The sequence below is a fragment of the Amia ocellicauda genome, chromosome 22 (genome assembly GCF_036373705.1).
Source record: "Amia ocellicauda isolate fAmiCal2 chromosome 22, fAmiCal2.hap1, whole genome shotgun sequence".
Lineage (NCBI taxonomy): Eukaryota > Metazoa > Chordata > Actinopteri > Amiiformes > Amiidae > Amia > Amia ocellicauda.
In genome coordinates this window covers 8,478,212-8,503,344 of record NC_089871.1, presented here as the reverse complement: position 1 = coordinate 8,503,344, position 25,133 = coordinate 8,478,212, and the positions used below count along the sequence as shown (strand labels likewise).

General features: G+C 50.9%; 1 protein-coding gene across 5 annotated transcripts; it reads left to right on the top strand.

Moving 5' to 3' along the window:
• The first annotated feature begins 1,633 nt into the window (after positions 1-1,633).
• Positions 1,634-24,146, top strand: cluha (CLUH binding protein of NUMT mRNA a). Of its 5 annotated transcripts, none has more exons than XM_066696055.1 (26): positions 1,634-1,865; positions 9,626-9,813; positions 10,024-10,195; positions 10,320-10,463; positions 10,704-10,831; positions 10,959-11,113; positions 11,251-11,376; positions 11,533-11,680; positions 11,887-11,979; positions 12,129-12,823; positions 13,139-13,428; positions 14,505-14,609; positions 14,851-14,951; positions 15,274-15,426; positions 15,870-15,932; positions 16,305-16,555; positions 16,675-16,759; positions 16,998-17,151; positions 17,490-17,629; positions 17,838-17,918; positions 18,033-18,158; positions 18,480-18,601; positions 19,017-19,110; positions 19,320-19,454; positions 19,575-19,648; positions 19,914-24,146. In XM_066696055.1, the coding sequence occupies exons 1-26, from the start codon at positions 1,784-1,786 to the stop codon at positions 20,104-20,106; spliced, it is 4,098 nt and encodes a 1,365-aa protein (XP_066552152.1). In that variant the 5' UTR covers positions 1,634-1,783; the 3' UTR covers positions 20,107-24,146. The 5 variants fall into 5 exon arrangements, with proteins under 5 accessions (XP_066552152.1, XP_066552153.1, XP_066552151.1 ...); XM_066696056.1 differs by having other exon boundaries at positions 9,623-9,813; positions 13,139-13,347; XM_066696054.1 differs by having other exon boundaries at positions 9,623-9,813.
• Positions 24,147-25,133: the final 987 nt, after the last annotated feature.

The following is a 25,133-nucleotide window of genomic DNA, read 5'->3' as shown; positions in this document are numbered from 1 at the left end:
AGCAGATCCTGTCTGGCTTAATTGGCCCGGGTTCATTATTGTCAGCTGTTAAGCAAAGGCACCCGTTCAATGATTAATTGAAGCAACTAGTTTGTGACAACTGTAAGTGACCCCGGGGTGAGGCTGTCTTTGAAGAAATAAACACACACAATGGTCATAATGACTGAGAGCTTGGCTGGAACGAAATCTAGAAGAGACCAGGATGAGACATATCAAGTCTGGACAGGGGGCCCCTGCGACGACGTGGCTACGAGTGCAGTGGCCTTGAAGTGTAGGTCCGTAGCAGTTCTTGCTAAGCTTGTCGAATTGTCTGGGTGTGAACAGGCTGCCCCTTGAGCAAAGCAGAGATATACAATTCAATAACGTAGAAAATGTAACTGTAAGAAAAGGCATTGCAGTGGGTGGGTGTGGGGTCTTTATTAAAACCCCAAAAGGACTTGCTCAGAATTTTAGTTTTTAGTTTGTGTTTGGTTGGTCGGTTGGTAGGTCAGTCGGGTTTGGACCCTATTTCTCACCCCATCTGCCTCTCCTAGCAATAATAGAGCGCACTCCCTCTGTGCACATGATGTATGCAGTATAGACCCTCGCCCAGAGACCCCCTCTGTGGCCCCTAGAGTTCAGTGCACCTTGTTCTGCTGGCTCTCCTGTCCTCTGTTACCGCACAGACTGTGGATGCTTTACATAGAGCTTATAGCTGTACCCTTCTTATTTTAATAAACTTCAGAAATTGACTTAAACCCTGATCAAAGCCCTGGTCTTTATTAACGCTCTCACAGCCGGTCTGTGGCTGCGGATGCCACGGTCTGATGGCTTTAACGTGTCTCTTGAAATCATTCCCATCTTCAGACCTGGGATCGTGTTCAACTGGGACGGGTAAATGGATAACGAATTCGTTCGTTAAGGGGTTTAGGATGAATTACACAAATTTGAGAAGACCTTCTCTTGCTGTCCAAGACTGGATTACAAGCAAGAGAGTCACAGACACCCAACTGAACTGGAGAATAGTTAACACCCCAAACTTTCTTCTCTTCCACCATGAATATATGCACCTACAAAGGGGATCTCACACTCAGCTTCCAGAAACTGTCTTCTGGTTTGCATTTTCACTGGAGCTCTGTTATCCACTCAATTAATCAATTGCATCAATATCATATATATATATATATAAGGTGTTTTACAGTTGACACCTGAAATGATTGTTTAAATTCAAGGTACACTAGATGGCAGATAAGTATTAAATAAATACAGGTAATTGGCTAATCAGACCTTTTATGTAACTAGGCAGCAGAAACGAAATCCCTCCAGAAATGAGTTTGAGAGCCCTGCACAACACAATGAGCGGATGAAGGACACACAAAACATGTCAAACTCAAATGGTCTCTGTTTTGTGCTGTTCTTTTTAATTATAATTATTCAACTATGACATCCAAAGCATTGTCTCGTATTTTTATTATCGGGAAGCTAAAATGCCCCCCGTGAACTATCATATAAACAATACTAATTATATATTATTAGTCGGTAGCTGCTTTTCATTGTTTTCCACCAGTACAACGCGAACGCCGAACAGTGGGCTGTCGTGGCACCAGCGGCTCTCCGTAGCGAGGCCGGGCGCCGCTCACAAAGGCAAAAGGTCAGGAGGCGGAACACGTGTGCGGCGAGCGGCGCTGTCCTTCCTGGTGAAGGTGTTGCTGTCGGGCTCCTATGGTTTCACATGTTCTCCAGCAGGGCTGCCTACAGACACACACAGCTCGACACCCGACCCGCACACTGAGCCCCACTCGCCATGGTGAGCAAGACGGACGACAGCCCGGCCGCGGAGGAGACCCGCCGGGACGCCGTGAAGCAGCAGGATGCGTGTGGCTGCGGTGGGTGTCTTGCTTTAGTGCAGGTGGCGACGCTGCTCGCCGGGGGTGTTTTTTGGTTGTTGTTGTTGCTTTCAAAACCGTGTCGCCGGAGGTCTGGGCTCCGGTCCCCGAGGCGTCACGGTGCCCTTCAGCCGGGTCGGACCCTGGCTCCTGGGGGGGGGCAGGCTTTCATATCCGTGCATGTGTATTTATTTCTATAGATCCATAACCCGGATCTGTGTGCGTTTTAATGGGATCAATGTGCTGTGAACGGAGGTTGATCGATGCAAAACTGCCCCGGCGCTGCTGTCCTGTCCTGTCCTGTCCTTGTGCCACCGGCTCTGAGCATAAACCGCTTTTTGTGGGTTTGCACTGATACGAGTTCCTGTGAGATGATAATAAGGGTTCATATCTGCTGTGTACGTGTCCAGATAGTCACATGCATTCAGTTATTAAATAAGACCGAACCTGCGCCACAGAGACGCCTATTGTTCTGACGGGACTCTGATCTGAGCAGCACAGCTGTGGGCAGTCAGTTACTGCGGAGATGTCAAAGGGGAGAAAACAGCCGTGTCAACGTGCAAAGTCAGCTTCGTGTGACAGGGCAGCCATTGCGCGCTGGGCCCCGGGGTGACAGTGCGACGGATCCTGCATTTAGCAGGAGCTGCTGCTGCTCACAACAATGCCCGGCTCGTCCGCAGCTCCTGCACACGTGTGCTGTACGGCACGCATGCACTGAAGGTCACCTTCAGCGGAACTGAACACTGGTGTTGAGAGAGTGTGGGGGAGGTGACGGGCTGATCTATGCACGCAAGGACAAGTACAGGCCACAGACTGGTATCCGCGGTGTTTATGATCATTATTGGCCCATCCTGGGAGTGTAGCGAGGCTGGGTTGTGTCGGAGGGACGGAGGCGGCCCGGTGCGCAGCGGGTTTCTCTTCCCGGCTCCCCCTCGGCTGAGAGGTGGGCTGCTCCGCGACCCGGAAGTGGAAGCCGCGTCGCTCGGGTAAGTCATGTTGCCTGTGTGTGCGGAGGAAGGTTACACTGAGCAGCGCAGCCGGAGCGGCCGAGGGGTAAGTGGGGCTCCTGGCCCGTGTGAGGGGCGCTGTAGTGCGGGGCTCTGGGGCCTGGCTGGAGAGAGCTTGTGGCCGCACACAGGCTGCTCCGCAGAGGGGTCATTGCATCGCGTTGTGTCCTACAGGAGTCGGCATCCAGTGACAGTCCAGTCCAGAGCACAGGTCTCAGTGCAGCCCCCACGACCCCCTGAGCATGCACGGGACCTTGACTTCCATAGGACAGTTGCATTGGCTGCTCCTCATTGTGAGCAGGATCTGTTCCCTCTCGGTGTTCTGTTTGTACAGAACCAGTTGCACCTGGCAAGAGTAACATTGTATTTTATTATAAACGCATGTCCTGATTTTAATTTAATTTGTGTAATTTTCATGGGCATACTTTGTGAATTGCCCTCAAATAGCACAGCCCTCAAGTCATGGCATGAGTTGAGAGCTGTGCTATTTGAGGGCAATTCCTAGATAACTGTGACAGGAATATTAACCTAACCTGCTACATACAGCTGTTATCCTTAATGTGTATCGTATGAGTTCGCCTGCATGAGGCTCCTGCTACAGTGTCTCTGTTTCTGTCTCTGTCTTTTTGCTGCTGCAGTCAGCCTGCAGAACTAGTTCATTTACATTCCCTTAAAGACACCTCAGGTTGACAACCTCCTGTGATCTTGTCCCTCTGTAAGAGAGAAAAAGGACAGATTTCCTTACATCCACATATTATTATGTGGTTATTCAGGGGTATTGTGATTTCATGCCCATTTTAAGGAGTTGCACAGGACCCTTTTTTTTTTTTTTTTTTTTTTTTTCAGTGAACTTTGTCTGTCTGTTTCGGTCCTAGCAATGGGCCAGAGTCCCGCGGCCAGGAGAGGTGATGGGTAGTGTGTGAAGTTGAAGCTGTAAATGTGTGTGTGTGTGTGTGTGTGTATATGTATATATATATATATATATATATATATATATATGGGCTTGAGGGGGTAGGGGCTAGTGGTTGGGTATCACAGCTGCTCTTTTGTCAGCTCAAGTACCAGGTATCTTGTTTATGGTTGTTCTTTCTTGTGTCATGACAGTTCATGACAGTTGTTCTAAGTGAGTATTTTTCAAATGTTATGGCCTGCAGTTGCATTAGTACAGTGTCTTCCTCCTGATTGGAACCTGCATGGTTAAAAAGTGGGTCCCAAGTGGCTGTGACTTCCTAATTATTAGTTGTTGGTTTCTTAATTTCCTGTCGGAGACTGTTTGGTGCATCACAACTCCAGCGTGAGACTGCATCCAGGGAGTCACTTTGTTCTGTTATTCCCCCGACTCCTACTCCCAGCTCGACGTTATTGGGGAAGATTCAGCATTTATTATTTTTGTGAGATTTTGTATTCATGAAGCCTAGTGGCGGGTCAGTGCTTGTGGTGAAACTCACTGGTATATTCAGGCCATTGTGCTAACTGCTGTTTTCAGCGAAGGGGAACAAGCTTCATAATGATACACAAACGCAATACACAATTTTCTTTTGAAGTTCTGTGAGGCTTGTGGTGAACATGCCTATAGCACGGTTCTTAACAGCTTTTACCATCCCAGCTTTAGTAGTTGGGGACTTGAGACCCATCTCAGGTGGACATGAATGAAGAGCGATCCACTCTTGACAAGATGGAGTCTCTTCAGAGTGTCACCCTACCGTTGGGGATTACAGACACTCTGCGCAGCAGCCGGGCAGCAGCTCTGATAGCTGGGGCTGCTGTAAGGGGCTTTTCTCCGGGATCGGTGATGACCCTGGTAATCTTCCACAGTGTAATCTCCGACGCAGCGAGGCGCTGAACTCAGCCTGTGAGGGACCCCTTGCAATGTGGGTTAGTCTCCCAGACGCAGTGCAGACACATCAATTCTAAAGCAGGCGCAGTCTGGAATGAAGTACCATAATCTTGCTTCAGAGATCAGCTGATTTTATTTATTTTAGAAGTAAAGATGATGCAATTAGCCTGCCTTACAGGACTGTAAGCATTGTATTGCTCCAGTGAGCATGTGGAGGCCCCTCGACTTCCTGTGTTCTCCAGCTTGGTGTGTGTATGTTACACATGGTGAAAGTTAAAAAACTTCCTTTTTGGTAGCATTGTGTCAGATCTATGTTTTGCACACTATGTATTTGCCATGGCTTCTCAAGTGACCAGGCTTTAACAGGCAGCTGTGGAGCTGGTCAAGGGGCTTTCATATCTGGGCTGTCTTAAACTGGGGATTATAGTTCTGCAGCCATGGGATGGCCTGCTCAGTCAGGCTTGGCACAGACCTGGTCTTCTGGAAGTTTCAACTGGCCGGCCTGCTGCCAGCGGTGCGCCTGTGCCAGATTTAACTGTGTGGGTCAGAGGTGGATTGCAAGAGACTGCACCTGAAGGGAGCAGAGCATTGCTGCCCCACAGCTAGATCCCTGATCTGCCTCCTTCCCCTCTGGGATGGTGGTCAAAGTGTTTACCCCCTCGTCTCTCCAGGCTACTGCTTCCTGGCCGCCCTGCGGGGTGAGTGAGTCTGGAGGGCAGGCTGATTTGTGTCTTCTGTATATTTAATTTTATTTATTCTCTGTATATTTTATTCTGGGTAAGATACCTTTGCTGTTCTTGTTTTTCCAATGTGGGTTGTAAAAAATGTATACAGATCTGTTGAAGTCGATTTCCAAGGTCAGTTGGTGTATTCTTTCCTCTGAAGTGAAGTCCAGCACCTGATGCCTGAAATCCCATTATCAGCGCATTATTGCAGCTGTAGTTTTCAGGGCAGCATGGGGTCTCTGCAGGACTCGAGAGAAGTCTGACGCTGAAGGCCAGGCTGCTGGGTGTGACCGCCTGGGCCCAGAGCCGTGTGCTGGTCAAGAATGGGTTTCACAGCAGATGCTGCATTCCAGAAACCTCCTATCTGCCCTTTCCCCCATTTCTGAGCCTGTTCTCCTGCCCTCTCTTTCCCCTCAGCCCGTTCTTCTGCCCTCTCCGCTCATTGGAAGCGCGCAGGTCTGCTTATGTTTTACAATATGCTTTTTGAAGAGGGGTGTTGCAGAGAATGATTTACCAGGCACGCTGGAGTGGCTTGCTGTATATTAACCAGCCATTTCTAACCACTGTTTGCTCTGATTAATGATTCAGCCCTGGACGTTTTGGATACTACTGCACAGCGTCCTCTTGGTCTCGACCAACTGATAGCAGATCTCATTGCTGCAGGCAGACCTCGGATAGCTGAAGAATGTCTCCACGCTTCTCCTGTCACCTGCAGTGGACTCACTCCAGTTATTAAAGGGCATATTGCCACATCATTCTCGCATGGCTCTCCATAAGCGCTCTCACCCAGAGCCAGGCGAGGCCTGGGGCTCCTTTAGGGGCTTCTGAACACAGGAGCACACACTGGTGTGTCTGTAGCCCGCTCTCAGAGCCAAGTGAGTTATTGTTATTCCATCCCACTCCACAATGAAGCCTAGACTTTCAGCTCCTGCAGCTTTGTGCTAATGATGAATAAGAGAATGAAGATCGAAAGGGGTAAGAGGACTGAAGAAGCCCTGACCTAGAACTTTCCCAGAATTCAGTCCGAGCTCCTCTCCAGAATGGAAATGGCCTCCATAGTAACTAGAGAGCATGCCCAGATAGCCGGCTCCTTTGTCATAACAAACAAAATCGAGGCTCAGTTGGGCAACAGTATCTGTCACACAAGAGCAGAGGGGTGGGGGGGTGTAGCAAGCACAGTCCCACTTCTATTTATACAACTGACTCCTCTGCGCAGCTGCTCTGTGGCGCTGGACGTGTGGCAGACGCAGACCCTTTCCCTGCTTTATTATTTTGCTTCTCTTTCGTTTGACTGTTTCTGACGCAGGGATCGGGCCTCCAGCTCAGGACCTCCGCCAGAGCCGCCCGCGTCTCGTTGTGATGGTTGTTGCTGCTGTTTATTCTTCGGCAGAGGCCAAGGCAGGAGGCTGGCTGGCTCATTCCTCTCCTCGGCACCAAAGGGTGTGTGGAGGGCAAGCTGGATGACAGGGACACTAAAATTGGGTAACTAGGGGAACGCTGGAGCCAGGATGCCATCTCTGCAGGAAAACTACTTTTTTTTTTCTTGTTTTTAATACCCTTTTTTTAACCCCTAGTTTTTATGATTTTTACAATCTAAAGAATATTTCATTCAAGGCAACAGAACTTGCGGCCTAAAAATATACAGATTTATATAGAAGTATATGTTGACATCCTGTGCGTTTGTCTCAGATTTGAATGTGAAACTTTATCTGCTTGTTCAACAATGCCTTGGTTTTCACTCCAGCTGTTTCCATTGAACTCGCTGCTGTTGATACCATCTGAAGTTCTGTGCTGTTAAGTCACAGAGCCGATGCAGTAAAACTCACATGCGACAGGTGTAAAGTTGGCAGAATCGGTTCTGAGACTTTTTCCTTCAACGCTGGACTACAGAGTTTCTATAACACTGAAACTGACACGTCAGAGAATCGGAGCACAGTGGATTGGTTGGATATATCGGGGGAGGGGGGAATTATTTAAGAGTCGTTGCTTTGTTGTTTTTCCAGGCAATGGGACAAACCTGTTCGGCAGTGTGGCTAAGTGCGACTGGATCATGTTTAAAGCAGGACACAATGTGGGTGTGCGTTGACTGGTCTGTGCAAAGCCCTGTATTGAGTTTTTGTGGAGGAAGTACTAGTTTAGTATTTAGGAAAAATGCCCGCACCCAATAAAAGTAAATCCTCTGGTTGTGTGAGAGACTTTCAGGTTGCTCAGGGCCTTTCTGGGGTTTTCCAGTATATCCGATTCAGACCTTGCCTAACTCTGTTCCGTTGACCTTGTTTAGGATACGAATCCCACGTTTACAATCAAAACATTTTCTTGTGGTGGGTCAGCAGTGCTTCCACAACTCGGGAGTGCCATGTGGTTTTCAGTTATTCTGACTTAGCAGACGGCTGTGTTGAAAGGGAGGCACAGGAAGGAGTGTGTGTGATAGCGCAGTGTCCGGCTGCCCGTGTGCAGGACTGTCTCAGACAAGCTCCTTGCGATTCCCTGGCCTCTGTAGTTCGACCACCAGGCCTGAGAGCCCAGCCGTCCTGTTCCCTTGCTTCAGACCTCAGACCCCGACCCCTAGGTGCCCTTGGGGATAAACAGGGACAGGCGGCAGTTGTCTGAAAGTAAACGGTCTCTCGGCACAGACGTGTCCTCGTGACCCTGAAACAGGAGTGTGTGGGGATATGCGAAGCATGGGACTCGGCTGGGCCTGGGAGTGGCCTTGGAATTCGTCTGAACGCTGACTAGATTCCACCCTGCAATGCGATTTATTTGATTTTGGATCATACGGTGTTAAAGAGCTGGAATAAGCTCGCAGGCAGAACCTTACCAGACTGTGGGGAGAAACAGAGACAGAGGGAGAGAGTGAGGAAGAGCTGACGGAGACATGGGCAGTGGAGTCTCTCTCACGCCGAGCTGCTGCCGTTCCCTGGCCGACTGCCTGCGCTGGACGCCCAGTCCCCCCACCGGCCCCTGTGATGAGAGGTCCCCTCTGCTGCCCGGGAGTCAGAAGGTCGGTCCGTCTGTTTCCCCAGGAGCTCTAGAAGAGGACAGGGGTGTCCCCAGCCACCCGGTTTACCCTGACATCATCCTGAGCACCTCCCCCACGCAGGACGGGGCTCTCGAAGTGGGCTGTCACGGCGCTGACGCAGTCCAGCAGGGTCGAGGGGTGTTCCCCAACGTAGGCAGCCCTAATCGGGCACCTCCAGGGGTTGCTGCCGCAAGAGATACACGCCGGGAGCGCCCACCCAGAGATAACGCTGAGCCAACGCCGGGGAGCAGAGGAGCCGGGCAGGAGGTGGCGGGTGGCGGCCGCGGATGAGGAGGTGGTGGTGGGTGACTGGCCCGTCTCCCTTCCTCCTCCCTCCTGTGTGGAGCTGCACCGCTGCTCTCCACCCGCCTGTCCTTTGTGCGTGATCTCCCCCCTGATCGATGGCCACCTGTCCCCGAGCCCAGGCAGGAGAGAGCCCACTATCCACAGACCGCTGGACACGGAGGCCGGGCTGCTAGGCCAACCAGTCCACAGTCCTACAGGTGTGGAGAACTGCAGTAGCGTAGTGGTGTTGCCCTGGCTGCAGCCTCCGTTTGTGGTGGGTGTGGGGGTGGGTTTATAACAAGCCTGTTTAGAATAATTGTAGGTGATCATCTTTAATTTGTTCATTTTATTTTGCTGGTTTCCTTTTTTAAACATAATTTAGTACATCTAATAATAGCAAATGTCAATATGGAACCTGCTGCTCCAGGATGTGACTCTGTTGTTTTGGATTCTTGCACTTGCCTTCAAAGGGATGCTGTGGTTCCTTTGCCAGGTCACTCCTGTTGTTTTTGACCATCTGATACAAAGAGAAAGGTAGTCTGCTGTCACTCCCACATCCCAAGCCCTGAATATCGCTGAAGCCGGAGGAATGTTCTGCCCCGTGTTGTGTGTTCCAGAGCGTTCGCTCTCTCTATACAATAATCTGCATTTTATTAGGCATCTGTGACCACAAGGCAGTGCTGAGCGCCTGATAAGATGGTTACAAATGGGCTGGTTTGTTTCCTCTTTCTCCTCATGAGTTCATTCCTGATTGCTGTGTTCAGGGCAGACGCAGTTCAGACTCTCCAGGCTGCGGCACAGTTATAGAGTCTTCTGGACATACGCCACACTTCACTGTGGACGTGTCTCTGACTTCTCCCCTCTCTCTGCCCCCCCCCCACCAGCAGGGCACATGGCAGAGACCTCGGTGATGAATGGCGACGGGACACACGACCGCAGTGAGGAGGCAGAGTCGAAACAGAACGGAGACAATGACCAGGGCGAGGACCCGAACGAACAGGAAGTGATTGTGATCCAGGACACGGGCTTCACTGTGAAGATCCAGGCCCCGGGCACAGAGCCCTTTGACCTTCAGGTACCCTGTGCTTTGACCTCTAAGGCCTAAGCCCCATCTTCAGTGTCTCCCTGCTGTTTTACTAAGTGCTAAACTGTGTTTTCTTTTTCATACATTCAAAACCTAGTTAACCCAACGGAAAACACACCCCTGAAGGGAGTTGATGTTTCCCGGGAATCTTAACTCAACCCAGTTTTGGTTCTAACTCCTATTCCCCCCTCTGCCCCCTAGGTGTCGCCCCAGGAGATGGTTCAGGAGATCCACCAGGTGCTGATGGACCGCGAGGACACCTGCCACCGCACCTGCTTCTCCCTGCAGCTGGATGGCAACGTGCTGGACAACTTCGCCGAGCTCAAGTCCATCGAGGGGCTGCAGGAGGCCTCGCTGCTGAAGGTGGTGGAAGGTGAGTCGACCCTTTGCTTACAGCCACTTAACTTATAAACTGTAAACTGCGCTGACTGTTGCTCAGCAGCTCTGAGGAGCTCTGGGTGCCTTGTGTCACGTGATTTGTTCCCCCCACCCCGCAGAGCCCTACACCGTGCGTGAGGCCCGCATCCATGTGCGCCACATCCGGGACCTGCTGAAGAGCCTGGACCCGTCGGACGCCTACAATGGGGTCGACTGCAACTCGCTGTCCTTCCTCAGCGTGTTCACAGACGGAGACCTGGGAGGTGAGCACCGGCAGGAGGACAGACGCATAGACCCCCGACCCCCCATAGGGCCGTGTCCCTGTCTGTGGTGTAGTAGTGGATTTGTGTTTGTGTGTAGATTTAAACCGCCTTCACAGCTGTTACACATATGTTTGAGACCCCGACCTTTGCCACCAAGTTCTGGACCCTTGAGCTGAAGAGCTTACGGCGCCAGCCCTGGTTCCTGTGTCCTGATCAGTGCTGTGTCGATCTGTCCGGCAGAGAGCGGGAAGCGCAAGAAGAAGGGCAGTGAGCTGGAGCAGATCGACTGCACTCCCCCGGAGCACATCCTGCCTGGCAGCAAGGAGCGGCCCCTGGTGCCCCTTCAGCCTCAGAACAAGGACTGGAAGGTATGGGGGGCTGTGTGTGGGTGAGGGTGTGAGGGTCAGAGAAGTGGGTGAGGGTAAGAGGGAGGTGTCTGTGTCTGAGGGTCAGAGAGGAGGCTGTGGGTGACCCTGTGCTCGGTGTCTCGGACAGCCCTTGCAGTGCCTGAAGGTCCTGACCATGAGTGGCTGGAACCCCCCCCCCGGGAATAGGAAGATGCACGGCGACCTGATGTACCTGTACGTGGTGACGGGCGAGGAGCGGCACATCAGCATCACTGCCTCCACGCGCGGCTTCTACCTCAACCAGTGAGTTCTCTGATGCTCTCACACACACACACACACACACACACACACACACACACACACACACACACTGAAACGCGAGTGTTGTTGGTCTTTGTGGTTGTAACACAGTGTGGTGTGTGTGCTGTCCTTTGTCTCAGGTCCACCACCTACACCTTCAACCCCAAGCCAGCCAACCCCAGCTTCCTGAGCCACTCTCTGGTGGAGCTGCTCGGCCAGATCAGCCCCACCTTCAAGAAGAACTTCACCACCCTGCAGAAGAAGAGGCAAGTACCCCCCAGCGGTGTTGAACTGCAGCCATTTCACCTGACCCATCCGTCAGTTCTCGTGGCCGTCAGTGGCACTTTGAGCATTTGGGTTGGGTTAGGTACTGGCTCTGGTGCCCAAGAGTTACCTGGGCTTTTCCCCTGCTGTCTCCCCAGGGTCCAGAGGCACCCCTTCGAGAGGATAGCCACGCCTTTCCAGGTGTACAGCTGGACAGCACCGCAGGTGGACCATGCCATGGACTGCGTGCGTGCCGAGGACGCCTACACCTCCCGGCTGGGCTACGAGGAGCACATACCTGGACAGGTAAGAGTACAGGGGCAGCGAAACCCATGGGGGCACTAAAGAAAGACGAGTAGAGAGGTAAACTGAGGAGGTGATGAACTCATGAACACGCGCAGTGTTCTCCACACACATGAAGCTGTTCACTGTAGTGGACTACATATCAAGTGTGCGTACAATCGTGTGTCGTGTGTGTGAATGTGCATGTGTGACCCGTGTTTTCTGTGTAGACACGGGACTGGAATGAGGAGCTACAGACGACCCGGGAGCTGCCCCGCAAGAACCTGCCCGAGAGGCTGCTGAGGGAAAGGGCAATCTTCAAGGTGAGGCCCCTACTGACCCGGGCTGCAGCCCCTTGAGCCGAGCGCCCCCTCCCCTGTAGCCACGGCATGCTTTAGACACATTTACATAAATATTTTTACACACATCTTGTCATACGTGACTCATACCATACCCGTCTCTCCCGGTTCAGGTGCACAGTGACTTCGCGGCGGCTGCCACGCGTGGGTCGATGGCGGTGATCGACGGCAATGTGATGGCCATCAACCCGGGCGAGGAGACCCGCATGCAGATGTTCATCTGGAACAACATCTTCTTCAGCCTGGGCTTCGACGTGCGCGACCACTACCGCCAGCTGGGCGGGGACAGCGCTGCCCACGCCGCGCCCACCAACGACTTGAACGGGGTGCGGGCGTACGGCGCCGTGGATGTGGAGGGGCTGTACACACTGGGCACTGTGGTGGTGGACTACCGGGGCTACCGGGTCACCGCCCAGTCCATCATCCCCGGCATCCTGGAGCGCGAGCAGGAGCAGAGCGTCATCTATGGCTCCATTGACTTCGGCAAGACCGTGGTGTCGCACCCCAAGTACCTGGAGCTGCTGGAGAGGACCAGCCGACCCCTCAAGGTGCAGCGGCATGCTGTGCTGAACGAGAAGGCCGAGCCGGTGGACCTGTGCTCCTCCGTCGAGTGCAAGGGCATCATTGGCAACGATGGTCGCCACTACATCCTGGACCTGCTGCGCACCTTCCCCCCTGACCTCAACTTCCTGCCTGTGGAGGGCGAGGAGCTGAGCCCTGAGAGCCAGCGGCTGGGCTTCCCCCGCCAGCACCGGCACCGCCTGGCCTGCCTGCGCCAGGAGCTCATCGAGGCCTTTGTGGAGCACAGGTGAGCTGAGGGAGGGTGTGGGGTGACCGTTATGGTGGAAATCCGACAGGAGAAGAGCTTGAAGGGGCCCTCAATGTGGGTGGCCCTGCACCCCATTAAATACACTTGGATCTTAAAATCCCTCTAGAGATCAGAGTGACGGGGGTCTTCAGGTGTCGGGGACACTGCTGCCACCTTGTGGGCGGTTCCTGGTACCTATCTTACCCAGTGTGCCTATGGGGTCTTCTAGAACAAAGGCATGAGCTTGCAAATCTTCAGTGGGAGGAGGTAAACTCTTCTCCCGAGTTCACGCTGATAATAAATTCCCCTCCTCAGATACCTGCTCTTCATGAAGATGGCCGCCCTGCAGCTGATGCAGCAGAAAGCCAACAAAGACAGCCGGGCGGGGGCTCTGACGGAGAACGGCAGCGCGGACCCCCCCGCCGCGCTGGCCGATGATGCAGCCCCCACCTCAGCCACCCCCAACGGCTCCCCACCCGCGCACGCCCACAACGGGGAGTGCGCGCAGCCGGATTCCTCGGAGGGTAAGGAGGCCGAGGATTGTATCCCGGGACTAGCCCAGGCCAAAGAGCTGGCCAAGACGGTAGCCGCAGAAGACGGAGCAGGTATTGGTACTTCCCTGCGACTGGCGGAGAGAGGGCTGGAGGAGGAGAGGAGAGATGGGAGGAGGAGGAGTGCAGAGAAAATAGACTGGAAAAGGCAGATTTAAAATTAGATTGACATTGCTGAGGGAAGGACATTCAAACATAACTTACAATTCTGTTACTATGCATGCATAAATGTGGGCTATATTTTTAATTGAAGGCCCTTTAACACATTTTATTATTTTTTACTTTGTCACTAGTGTGTTTTTTTTTAATTTAACTGATTTCCCAGAGTGCATTGTGGGAAATATGTAACATTTTAGCAGAAATCAAGATTTTGCTTTGAAAGGATCAAACATTTTGTTGCTTAATTGAGGAAGAAAACTTGGAATAACAGATGACCCTGGATGTCTTTTTTTTACTCTAGACTGTAGATCTCAACTGGTTTTGTTCTAGAACAATATTGCACTGAATTCTGGGTCTTATTTCCTATCTGCACCTCCCCCCGGCCTCCCGTCATCTCCCTCTCCGCAGCCCTCTGTCTCCTCCTGGGGTTGTGGCCCCGAGTCCTTCGGCATGGGTGGTGGCATCTCTCATTGTGGATGTCCTCTGTCATTTGTGGCACAGTGGCAAATCATTGATCTGTTCCCCCTCCTAACCTCCTCTGGTTTGAGGCCTGATGAATGATTAACAAGCCCCCTTAATCCTCTGGACTGATTTAACCCTTCAATACCGCTTGCTTGTGAAAATCAATTAATCAATCAATCTGTTCTGGGTTCAAAAACTAGTCTTACTATTCACATTAAGGGAGTCCAATCAGTGGGGGTGAACAGGGGTCCAGATCTGCATCCAATCAATGTGAAAAGGACATTAATTTACCTGTGGATTGACCGCCCATCCCATGGTGCCTGAAGTGATTGTCTTCTAACTGCGGTGGTGGGAATGGCCGACGGTGGTGGTCAGTGTGGGTCTGGTCCAGAGCAGTTAAAGGCCTTCCTGGTTCCTGTGGTTACCAGTGTGGTTTGCTACTAAAACTGGGGTCGGGGGTCAGACTGCGACTCCTTGTCTCACTCCGCTCCTCCATTTCGCTCCCGCAGCAGACGCCAAGAGCCGAGAGGTGGTCCTGAACGCCTGCAAAGCTGTGGGCTCCATCAGCGACACCTCGTTCGACATCCGCTTCAACCCAGACATCTTCTCCCCAGGTGGGCTGCGTTTGTATCTCTTGATTGCTACTTCTTCCTGTGAGGCACAAGAATCACATTGAGATCGTTGCTTCAGCTTAAATAGAGCTTTATCGATGCCATTTTGTGCCTCGGTCTCTTCTGTAAGCTTGAGGACCCATCGCCCTATAGACTCTCATTATCTGACCTTGTAAAGCTCTTTGAGATGATCGCTATGACCAGGCACCGTATAAAATGACCGTTTTGTGTGTGTGTGTGGCAGGGGTGCGATTCCCAGAGGACAGCACTGGGGACATCCAGAAACAGAAGCAGCTGCTGAAAGATGCCGCCGCCTTCCTCATTTCCTGTCAGGTCCCGTCCCTGGTGAGTCGGACCGGCAACACGGGACCCAGAGAGAAGTTCCTAATGGAAGAACAGCAACCCCTCACTCTCCAGCACAGTCTCGTTAGTGTAGCTTATCGATCCGAGATCCCCGTGTCGATACATCTGTTCCATTTGCTAAATTAAGTTATGGATCTTGCGGTGTGAGGGGTCTGTAAAGTGAATTAAAGGTGTGCTTATAGAGGGGGACCTCTGAGACCCATCATTCTTGCCCTGGTATTATAACAACGGACGACCTTGCTTTCAGGGATGTCACCTGTGTCTTAGTCCCCACCGAACGGAGTCTCTCTGTCTCTCTGTCCAGGTGAAGGACGGTCTGGACCACAGCACCCTGCCCATGGATGGCGCCACACTGACCGAGGCCCTGCACCAGCGCGGCATCAATGTGCGCTACTTGGGCACCGTGCTGGAGTTCATCGACAAGACGCCTGCCAAGGCGCAGCTCGAGCACATCTACGTGAGTCCCTCGGGGGGGGGGGGTGGTATTTGCCACGCATTTGGTTTACATAAAGAAGTGGGTCGTGGCTCTTGACTCCTGTCGTTTATGTAACTTAATGGTCCTGTTTGCCAGAGGAAGAATAAATAAGATTCCGCTTTTCTATTTGTCACGAGGCAGCTGCTGATCATTCAGTCTCACTCTCTGTTGAAGTGGAATAAATAAATAAAAATATATATGAAAATGAATATGGAAATGTGATTTCCTGATGCAAAATTACCCTCACCTGGGTTGCCAATAGCCATGCGGCACCTGATCCTGGCTGGAGCAGTTTCGGCTTGTTTCAGGGCCGCTTCAGCACCCAGATTCAGTTTTCCTAAACTTATGGTGGATACTGACATCCATGTCATCATATTTGGCAAATTATACGTTCATTTCTTACCTTGTGTGTTTGTTTTTTGTAGAGAATTGGAATCGGCGAGTTGATCACCCGTTGTGCAAAACACATCTTCAAGACCTACCTCCAGGTGAGTGCGGTAAATGCTAGAATCTGCAAGAAAATCAAACGATAGTAGCTCGAAGTGGCTTTTCTGTGTGAAACGGCTGAAGATCTTTCCATTCCTGTTCTGACCTGGAGTTCAAGCTCTCCGTTCCTGGCGTTTAAAGTCTCCGATCAGCCTTGGGAGCTTCTGTGACCGTAAACTGTTTGATTTAAAGGTTTACTGAGGTGAAGGCAAGTGCAAACCTGTCATTATGGCCGTCATAGTAATTAGCAGGGTTTCCTCCCATTGACTCTGATCAAACCTGGACCCAATTCATTCTATGCTGCTTCATTCTTCATCTTAGTCACCACTGAATAGAGCCTTCTCTCTTTCTGCCCTCCTCCCTCTCTCCTCCAGGGTGTGGAGTTGTCAGGTCTCTCTGCGGCGGTCAGCCACTTCCTGAACTGCTTCCTGAGCTCCTACCCCGACGCAGTGGCCCACCTGCCCTGCGACGAGCTGGTGTCCCGGAGGAAGAACCGGCGCCGGCGCAACCGCGTGCCAGGCGGGGGTGGGGGAGACAACACGGCCTGGGCCAGCCTGACGCCCAGCGAGCTGTGGAAGAGCATCAGCGCCGAGGCCCACGGATACTACCACTACACACTGCAGTGGTGAGGAGAGAGATGCACACACACAGCTAATACCACAACACACTGCAGTGGTGAGGAGACACACACACACTGAATAGTGACATCAGTGTCAATTATGACCTGTTTCCTGTGTCCGGCAGCGAGAGTGTGGACCAGGCGGTGGAGCGGTACGGCCTGCAGAAGATCACGCTGCTCAGAGAGATCTCCATCAAGACCGGCATCCAGGTGAGAGGTCAGGTGTCTGTGTTCCAGGCAGCGCAGTCCCACAGGGGCATGTGAGAGGAGATTCCCAAGCCTCAGTGTGTTCAGGTCCCTTTGACGCTCAGGTTAGCTGATCATCGGCTCAACGCGGCCCTGCCAGGATGCTCCTCTCCGGTCTAGAGTTGCTAGTGGTGTTAAGGGTGTTTTGTTTGATATAAATGAACACATTTTAATGAAAACATTAAACCCCCACCCCCCGCAGATCCTTATAAAAGAGTACAACTTCGACAGCCGCCACAAGCCGGCCTTCACCGAGGAGGACATCCTGAACATCTTCCCTGTCGTCAAACACGTCAACCCCAAGGCCTCAGACGCCTTCCACTTCTTCCAGAGCGGGCAGGCCAAGGTCCAGCAAGGTACCCACGGGCCCTTTTTTACTCGCTCTCTCTCTCTGTCTCTCCACCTGGCAAAGAGAGGGAGGCAGTTTCCTGAAATGCAAAACTGTCAAATAATTTAAATGCAAATTCTCTCTCGATTTTTGACTAATAACGGCTTTCCAGCTGTCGCTCTCGGGGCCACAGGCTCAATTTTTTGACGTATGAAACACAGATTACAGAGAGTGGATTTGTGCTTTTGTTGTTTTTATGACTTAGTGGGGGTTGAGGTGTAACATTGTGTATTGGGGACTGTCTGGCATGGGTCAGGGGCTGCGGTTGGTCCTTCTGTCCGGTGAACAGTGCCATTCTTTCCGCAGGGTTCCTGAAGGAGGGCTGTGAGCTGATCAACGAGGCGCTGAACCTCTTCAACAACGTGTACGGTGCCATGCACGTGGAGATCTGTGCCTGTCTGCGGCTGCTCGCGCGCCTGAACTACATCATGGGTGACTACCCCGAGGTACGAGCCCCACCGGCGTGTCCTTGAGTGGAAACGAAAACCTCTGAATGCCTTGGAAAACTGCCGGTTGAACGGCAATGGCAGTAGTTTTCCGAATGGGGGGTGGAGTCAGCTCCCGGTGATTTTAAAAAGGTGGCATCAGTTGTTGTCCTGGACTTTTAGGAACTTGTCCTCATGTGTGACCGTGTCCCTGTCCCGTGCCCCGCAGGCCCTCAGTAACCAGCAGAAGGCCGTGCTGATGAGCGAGAGAGTCCTGGGCATCGAGCATCCCAGCACCATCCAGGAATATGTGAGTGTGTGCCGCTGTGTCGTCATCCCCACCCGGGTCGGGAGGTCACCCTGATCGCGCCGGGCCTCTCCTGACCTCTTCTCTTTCTGTCCCCCCCCCACCCCCTCCCCACAGATGCACCTGGCGCTCTACTGCTTCGCCAATGGCCAGCTGTCCACCGCCCTGAAGCTGCTGTACCGTGGACGCTACCTCATGCTGCTGGTGTGCGGCGAGGACCACCCAGAAATGGCGCTGTTAGATGTAGGTGTCTCAGTTCTGCCTCGGACTCTGTGTGTTGTGAAGGGGTGAACCCATGACTGAATGAATTTGGGATGAACTCCACAACTGGGCGGAAAGTTTGCCCAATAAACCGCTAACGTCGGAATTAGATAGATATCGTGGGAGATGCTCTCAGGCTTTTGAAAACTGTGACTGAACAGCAGAGCGTTGAGTTAACTGGAGGGGTGGAGAACAGTGGTCTCTGGTGTCCATTCAGGCACTGAAGCTGACCAGTGTAGGCAGAGCTGTGTGGGAGAAGGCCCGTGTCCTCCCCCTCTGACCCCCGTGTCCTCCCGTCCTCAGAGCAACATCGGTCTGGTGCTGCACGGGGTGATGGAGTATGACCTCTCCCTGCGCTTCCTGGAGAACGCCTTGGCCACCAACTCCAAGTACCATGGCACCCGCTCCCTGAAGGTGGCGCTCAGGTAGGACCGGGCGCTTTAGACATCTCTGTGGCTCTTTTTGATCCAATACTGTTGGTTGGGGCGGATCAGTACAGCGGGTCATGTGGTGTCAGCCTGTATCCCTCCCCGTGTGTGTGTTGTCAGCATGCTCGGTGCAGCCTGTAGTGGTGGAAGTCCATGTGCTGTTAGATGTGAGGCGATGCCCTATATCCCAGAGAAATAGGGCAGTGAATGTGGAGCACGCTTCCACGCAGGACCACCAGATGGCAGCGCTCCCTGTTTGGGATTTCCGTATCGAACAAAGGAAATGCACTTTATAGTTTATTGCGTTGCTTTGCTTTTTTGCCGCAAGTTTCAGTACAATAACTCGCTCAATAAAAGTCTCGGGCTGTGAGATGCTGTCAGGCCGGTCGGTGACCGATGTCTCTCCCTGCAGTCATCACCTGGTGGCCCGCGTGTACGAGAGCAAAGCTGAGTTCCGCTCGGCGCTGCAGCACGAGAAGGAGGGCTACACCATCTATAAGAACCAGGTGAGTGGCAGTGGAGAGTGGCACAGATTCTGGGTCTAGGGTCCTGTGGGTTGTGGGTCCGGGGGGGACGCAACCCTGGCCTTGGAGAACAGGAGTCCCATCCTCTTGATGTATAAACCAGTGATGAGAGAGCGTGTTATGGTGTGCTAATGAAGGAAGTACTGCTCCAGCTCCCTGCTGAAGCCTGTGTCTCTGTGTCCGGGTGTCAGGTGGGGGAGGCCCACGAGAAGACGCGTGAGAGCTCGGAGTATCTGAAGTACCTGACGCAGCAGGCGGTGGCGCTGCAGAGGACCATGAACGAGATCTATAAGAACGGCTCCAACGCCAGCATTGTGCCCCTCAAGGTCAGTTTCAGTTTCTCTCCCTTGACCCGTCGTTGTTCACCAGCGCTGTGACAGGCCGGTGCCGTATTAATTAACTGTGTTTGTGACCTGACTCTCCCTCTCTCTCTCCCACCCCCGTAGTTCACAGCGCCCAGCATGGCCAGCGTCCTGGAGCAGCTCAACATCATCAACGGCATCATCTTCATTCCTCTCAGGTGAGGCTGCCCGCCGTGAAGGAGTACTAATCCTGTCGTGGGAAGATCGAGTGCCAATGAAAATGGCGCAGATTAGCTCAGGCATGGTTTCTGTTCAACTGTGGCTACAAATCCAAACCCTCTCCGGGCCCCCGGGGCAAACTGGCCTGGTCGAGTCATGTCTCCTGGATTCAGGTGACCGTTGAAGATGGAGACCTCATTGAGCTGGTTTCCCAGAATCCTCAGTTCTGTTCTAAGACTTATTTCTCTCAATTCCCCCCCACAGTCAAAAGGACCTGGAGAACCTGAAGGCTGAGGTGCAGAGACGGCAGCAGCTGCAGGAGTCGGGGAAGAGCGACGAGCCGCAGGAGGACGGGCCCCTGGAGCTGGAAGACGGACCGGCCGCGGAGGAGCAGCCGCACAGCGCCCCCTCTGGGCTGGAGGCCACGGAGTGGCAGACGCCACAGCCGTCTGTCTGACCTCATGGACTCGAGATGTAGATAGAATTATCTATTTTAACAGAGGCAGTGGAGGGAAGGGAAGTGGAGGAGGGAGAAGGACTGAGGAGAGGGTAGGGTGGGGTGGGGGGTTGGGGTAATACAGCTAATAATAATAATAATAATAAGTGATGATGAAAAAAGAATGTCTATGTGCAATGGGAGGCCCCTGGGAGCCAAGCGAAGGGCGTCCTGTTTTCAGAGAATGTGTGTTTGTTTGGAGGAGTCTGGAGTAGGGAAGGGCGAAGGCAGGGATAGAAACCAGAGCCTTATCACCGAGCGTTCTCCCGCCACCAGCCAGCACCCCCCAATGCCACAGAATGAACCCCCGAAACACGGCCCCGTGTCCCGCTGTGAGAGTTACAGCTGTCGGCTGAGGTATCCCGAAATCTCGGGTGATTTTTACCGCGCACTAAGGAGAAGGAAAAATCTGTAGTTTAAAAACTCCCAAGTGGGCGTCCGAATGTATCCTGCCAGCTGTTTCCGAAATGGGGGGTTGGGGTCAGAGGGGATGGGTCCTGATGTTCGCCCCTCACATCGTTCGCTCATTCGTTCTGTAACGGTGGTTCCCAACCTCCGGTCCTGGAGGATCCCCAAATCTGCTGGTTTTTGTTCTAACCGAGCTCTGAATTACTTAATTGAACCCTTAATTGAACTAATTTCCTAAATCACAGCCTTTTAATTGTTTTAAACAGTAGGTGTTTTAAATCAAGTATGAAATTGTATCCAGAACCTATTAAAGAACCAACTCTTTTATTAAACAATTTAAAAAGTCAAATCTAAGCAGATTGTTACTTCAATTGAAATTAAATTAAGGAATTGGGAACTCGGTTGAAACAGTAACCAGCAGAGAAGGGGCTCCTCCGGGATAAGGGTTGGGAAGCACCGTTCTATGTAGTTATATCACTGTTGAGACGGAGGGAGTAGAAGCCATATCTGTACATGAATATAAAGATATAGCGCCCTGCCTTTAGACCGACACTCCAAACACGATGTCCGTCCTCCTCGGATTTATTTGTAACTGTTTTTGTCTTTAAAATGGAATTCTTGTTAAAAAAGCCATTTTAAAAGTAAGTTCTTTATCCTTGGACTTCTTCAAACGCGTCAGGTTTTTATATAAATATATGCATCAGTAAATGTATATGTCTATGTGTCTATGGTTTTAGACGGGTGCTTTAATTCTGTGGATGGGAATATAAAGATGTTCTGACTGAAGGTTTTATTTCCTGTGTGTTGGGGTCGGTGGGGGGGTCGTGTGTGCGTCTCTTTCGAGGGTTTGGGGACGGGGGCTCTGGGGCGATGGCTGATGCTGATATGATATTATAAGGAGGGCTTTTTTCAGATATATTATTTTTATACACAAATAGCCATGTGAGGGGGGTCAGTGCTAGGATTGTAAGACGTGTTTTTTTTGTTTCTTTGTCGTGCAGTTCTGCTCAAGGGCGTAGCTCGCTCTGCTACGAAGGGAGACGTTCTTGACTCGAGATAATCGAGAGACTCTCCAATCGCAGACACGAGCGCGGCCTCTGAATATTTTTAGTCTCGAGATCCAGAGACCTTGAGATGCTGTTTTTGTTTTTAAATTTAGATTTTCTTGAAAGTTCTGTGTTTCTTCACTTTTTTTCCCTCGCCAGTATTTGCCCTGCGGCCCGATTTTGTCCTTCATATCAATATAGCTGTTCATTCACTTCATCCCTTGCGTAACATTTCGAGTCTTGTTTGTCTGGCGAAGTACAGATACTGTAGAAACACACTGAGCCTTCTGAACTGGTTTTAGAAGGGCTTCTAGAACTCTAAGCTTTTAACCAAAAATATCTTCTACATCTGACCTGGTTTAGCGTCCTTTGTTGTGGTTTTGCTGGCAGTGACAACCAGCACACCGGTGATGTCAGATGTTGCAGGTGAGTTGGGAATTCTGTGTAAAACAGGAAGTGCTGAGGTACTAAAAGTGGTGGTGATTGGTAGTTTTATGACTTGTATAAATGGCAATCCATAATAATAAAGACATTAAGACGAGACTGAAGAGGCTGAGTTGGGGGGTGTTTCTGTAAGACCCAGTGGTTCTGCCAGACACTCAAATGGGGGTTTTGGTATCTCTACAGGGACAGGAGAAGGCCAAGGGGGAGATACTGTGGCGAGAGGTGAGGGGACGGGTGTTGGGGGGCCTCTTTGATACAGCCCACCCTGCCCTGGAGCGAGTTCAACAGCCCTGTGAGGAACCTTGTTGTGACAAGGTTCTCCAGAGAAGGTCCAGCGAGGTCTTTGAGTCCCCAGTGGCGTCTGGTCCATCCCTGTCTCATCGGTTTTGATTCCACCTAGGGGTTATATTCGGTCTCTTTCATGACCTCTTCTACGTGCAGTCCCCCCCCAAGGCCACATGGTTGTGCTGTAGAGGCTGTGGTCTGGCTTCTGTTTTCAAAGGAGCCTTCTGTATCCAGATGTGCGAGCGCGTTTGTGGAGGTGAATCCGGTGTGCAGGAACATCTGCATGTGGCCGTGTTCTGTTCACACTCCGTCAGATCCCCGCAGCTCTTTGGAGACGGTGTACCTGGCTGTGGCAGAAATGCTTAGCTTGGGGTTTTATTCGTGTCTTACAGCAGCTGCTCAGTTTTTTCTTGTTGTTGCTGGGGAAGAACAAAATAAAAATGTTCTTGCAGTATTTTAAGAGTGGAAATCAAGGTTATCTTGAAGCAGGTCCTTGAAACACCAGGAAACTACACATCTATGTGACTTGAAGGGTCGAATAACGGTGGTCCCTTTGTTTCCCGTCATTTCCAGAACGAACACTACAGATGAGTTAATTAACCAAAAATATGCAATGGGCCCCTATAGCCGAGTTCATATCTACCACACAGGTGTAGACTTTGAAAAGATAAGAATGGCGCCAGTGTTATTTTAGGGAATGGTCCCTTAAGGGAGTCCTTTATCTTTTGCACCCACGGTATCCATGCATACACAGAACATGCACTCATGGGGTCATGTGTGACTTACGTAAGAGTCACTCGTACGATTCGACTGGGTTTTTCAAGGCTAATGTAGTTGTTTTTTTTGCTCAAGCTTTCCTTTATGCTTTTACGAGGTCGTATTTCATGGGGAGAAATTAATAAAAGGCGTTAACCTCCCTTCAGTGTCAATGTGAAATACAGATTCCAAACCACACACCCAGCGCTAGAATACATGTGAATGTAAATCGCGTTCCTAGTCAAAATCTCATTCCAATATCAGGAGCTCATTTTTAGGGTGTTAACAGGCATTCCCCACGTGCAATGACCCCTTTTGGAATACTGACAGTGTGTGGAATTTATTTCTTTTTATGGTTTTGCTGCAGAACAATATTTTGAATACCCGGGAATCCGGAGTGATACCCAGAATTCCAGAATGTTTGGAATGGGTCTTTAGAATGGCCCTGAGAGAGTTAGGGGGTGGGGGGGGGGATTGCCTTTCTCTTTAGTTAAGGGATCTGACTATTGTATCCCTACCTATCCTGGGTTACAGGTCACTCTGGGTCAAAGCCGGAAGACTGAACTATTATTTACCATTCAATGACTCTCTCTCTTTCTGCACCACGTCTTTGAGTTCTCTTGATTGCAGTGTTCATATCACTCTTTCAAATAGTTTTTTACTGAACGCTTGACCTGCGGTGGTCCTGAAATTTCATCCTCCCGGGGTGTTTTTCCACCCCCTAAAGAGAAGACGCTGGGGGGACAGGAGTCTCGTGGAAACAAAGCAGTGCCTCAAATTGCTGTCAAACGCACACAGGTTCACTACATCCTTCCCTCGTGATTGAAGAGCTGTCCTGTTGGTTCCATTTTTTTTTTTTTTTTTTTTTTTTTAATCATTTTATTAATTGAAGAAGAAACACCCCAGTGCAAATGCGGTATGTGTGTCTGCTTTCAGTTTCCTTGCTGTGTGGTAATCGTCCGTCGCTCTTCTCTACAGAATGACTTGATATCTTTTTTTTTTTTTGTCTGAGTATGCTTTTGTATTAAAATGAATAAATAAATAAAAAACTAGCAAAGACAATGTGGATTGTGCTGTTATTGACACATTTCCTATTTACCCAGAATTCCTCTCTACTTGATAAATGCATGTCCTTATACATTACAGTGCATGATTTACTGACATTGATCTATGTCACTCACACCCAGCTCCTTAACTAGCAGAGGAGAGTGCTATAGAATCCCTGACTTTGATTCAGACTCTATAGGGCCTGTGCTATTGCAACACTGACTAGAAAACCTATATATATTTATAAAGATAAATATGATGAGGTACAGCTTTGTTTGCTATTCACATTATTATAAAAAGTACTGGGACAGGACTACCTCTGCCACAATTCATGTTTCATGCCAGAAAGGGAGATTATTTTGTCCCCATTGTCCTGTGAACACGTGTACACTTAAGAATTACAGCCCAGTAATTGTCCCCCCTATTATCCCACTGTTTATATTTCAAAAATCGGCAACAACAACATTCTTCTAGACCAGTGGTTTTCAAACCGGTCCTGGATTACCCCCTGCCCTGCTGGTTTTTGTTCCAACTGTGGTCATAATTACTTAAATTAACCTATATAGCTTTTTAGTTCAATTAAGCAATTAAGTTGGAACAAAAAACAGCAGGACAGGAGGTACTCCAGGACCGGTTTGTAGACAGTTCTTTAGCTGTAAACCTAATTGTTCTGTGGTCGTATAATCTGGACCAGGGACGGACTCTGCTTGTGTTATGTTGTGGGATTCAGTGTGATCCTATTGGCAGCTGCAACTCTGGGAGGAGCAAAGGCCCAGATAATGTACATTGTATATGTCCAGTTCCTCACTGTGCCCTTACAAAAGGTCAGTGCTTTATGCACCTAAAAAGGGGGGGAAACTATGCAAAACACCAACCCTGACCTCTAATATTAGTGTTTTTAAAGAATCTGAGCCTAAAACGAGATCATTTCCCAGACTGGCAATGAATGACAAAGCACAAGTCACTATTTAGATTTCATGACCAGGTCCCTCTCCCAGACAG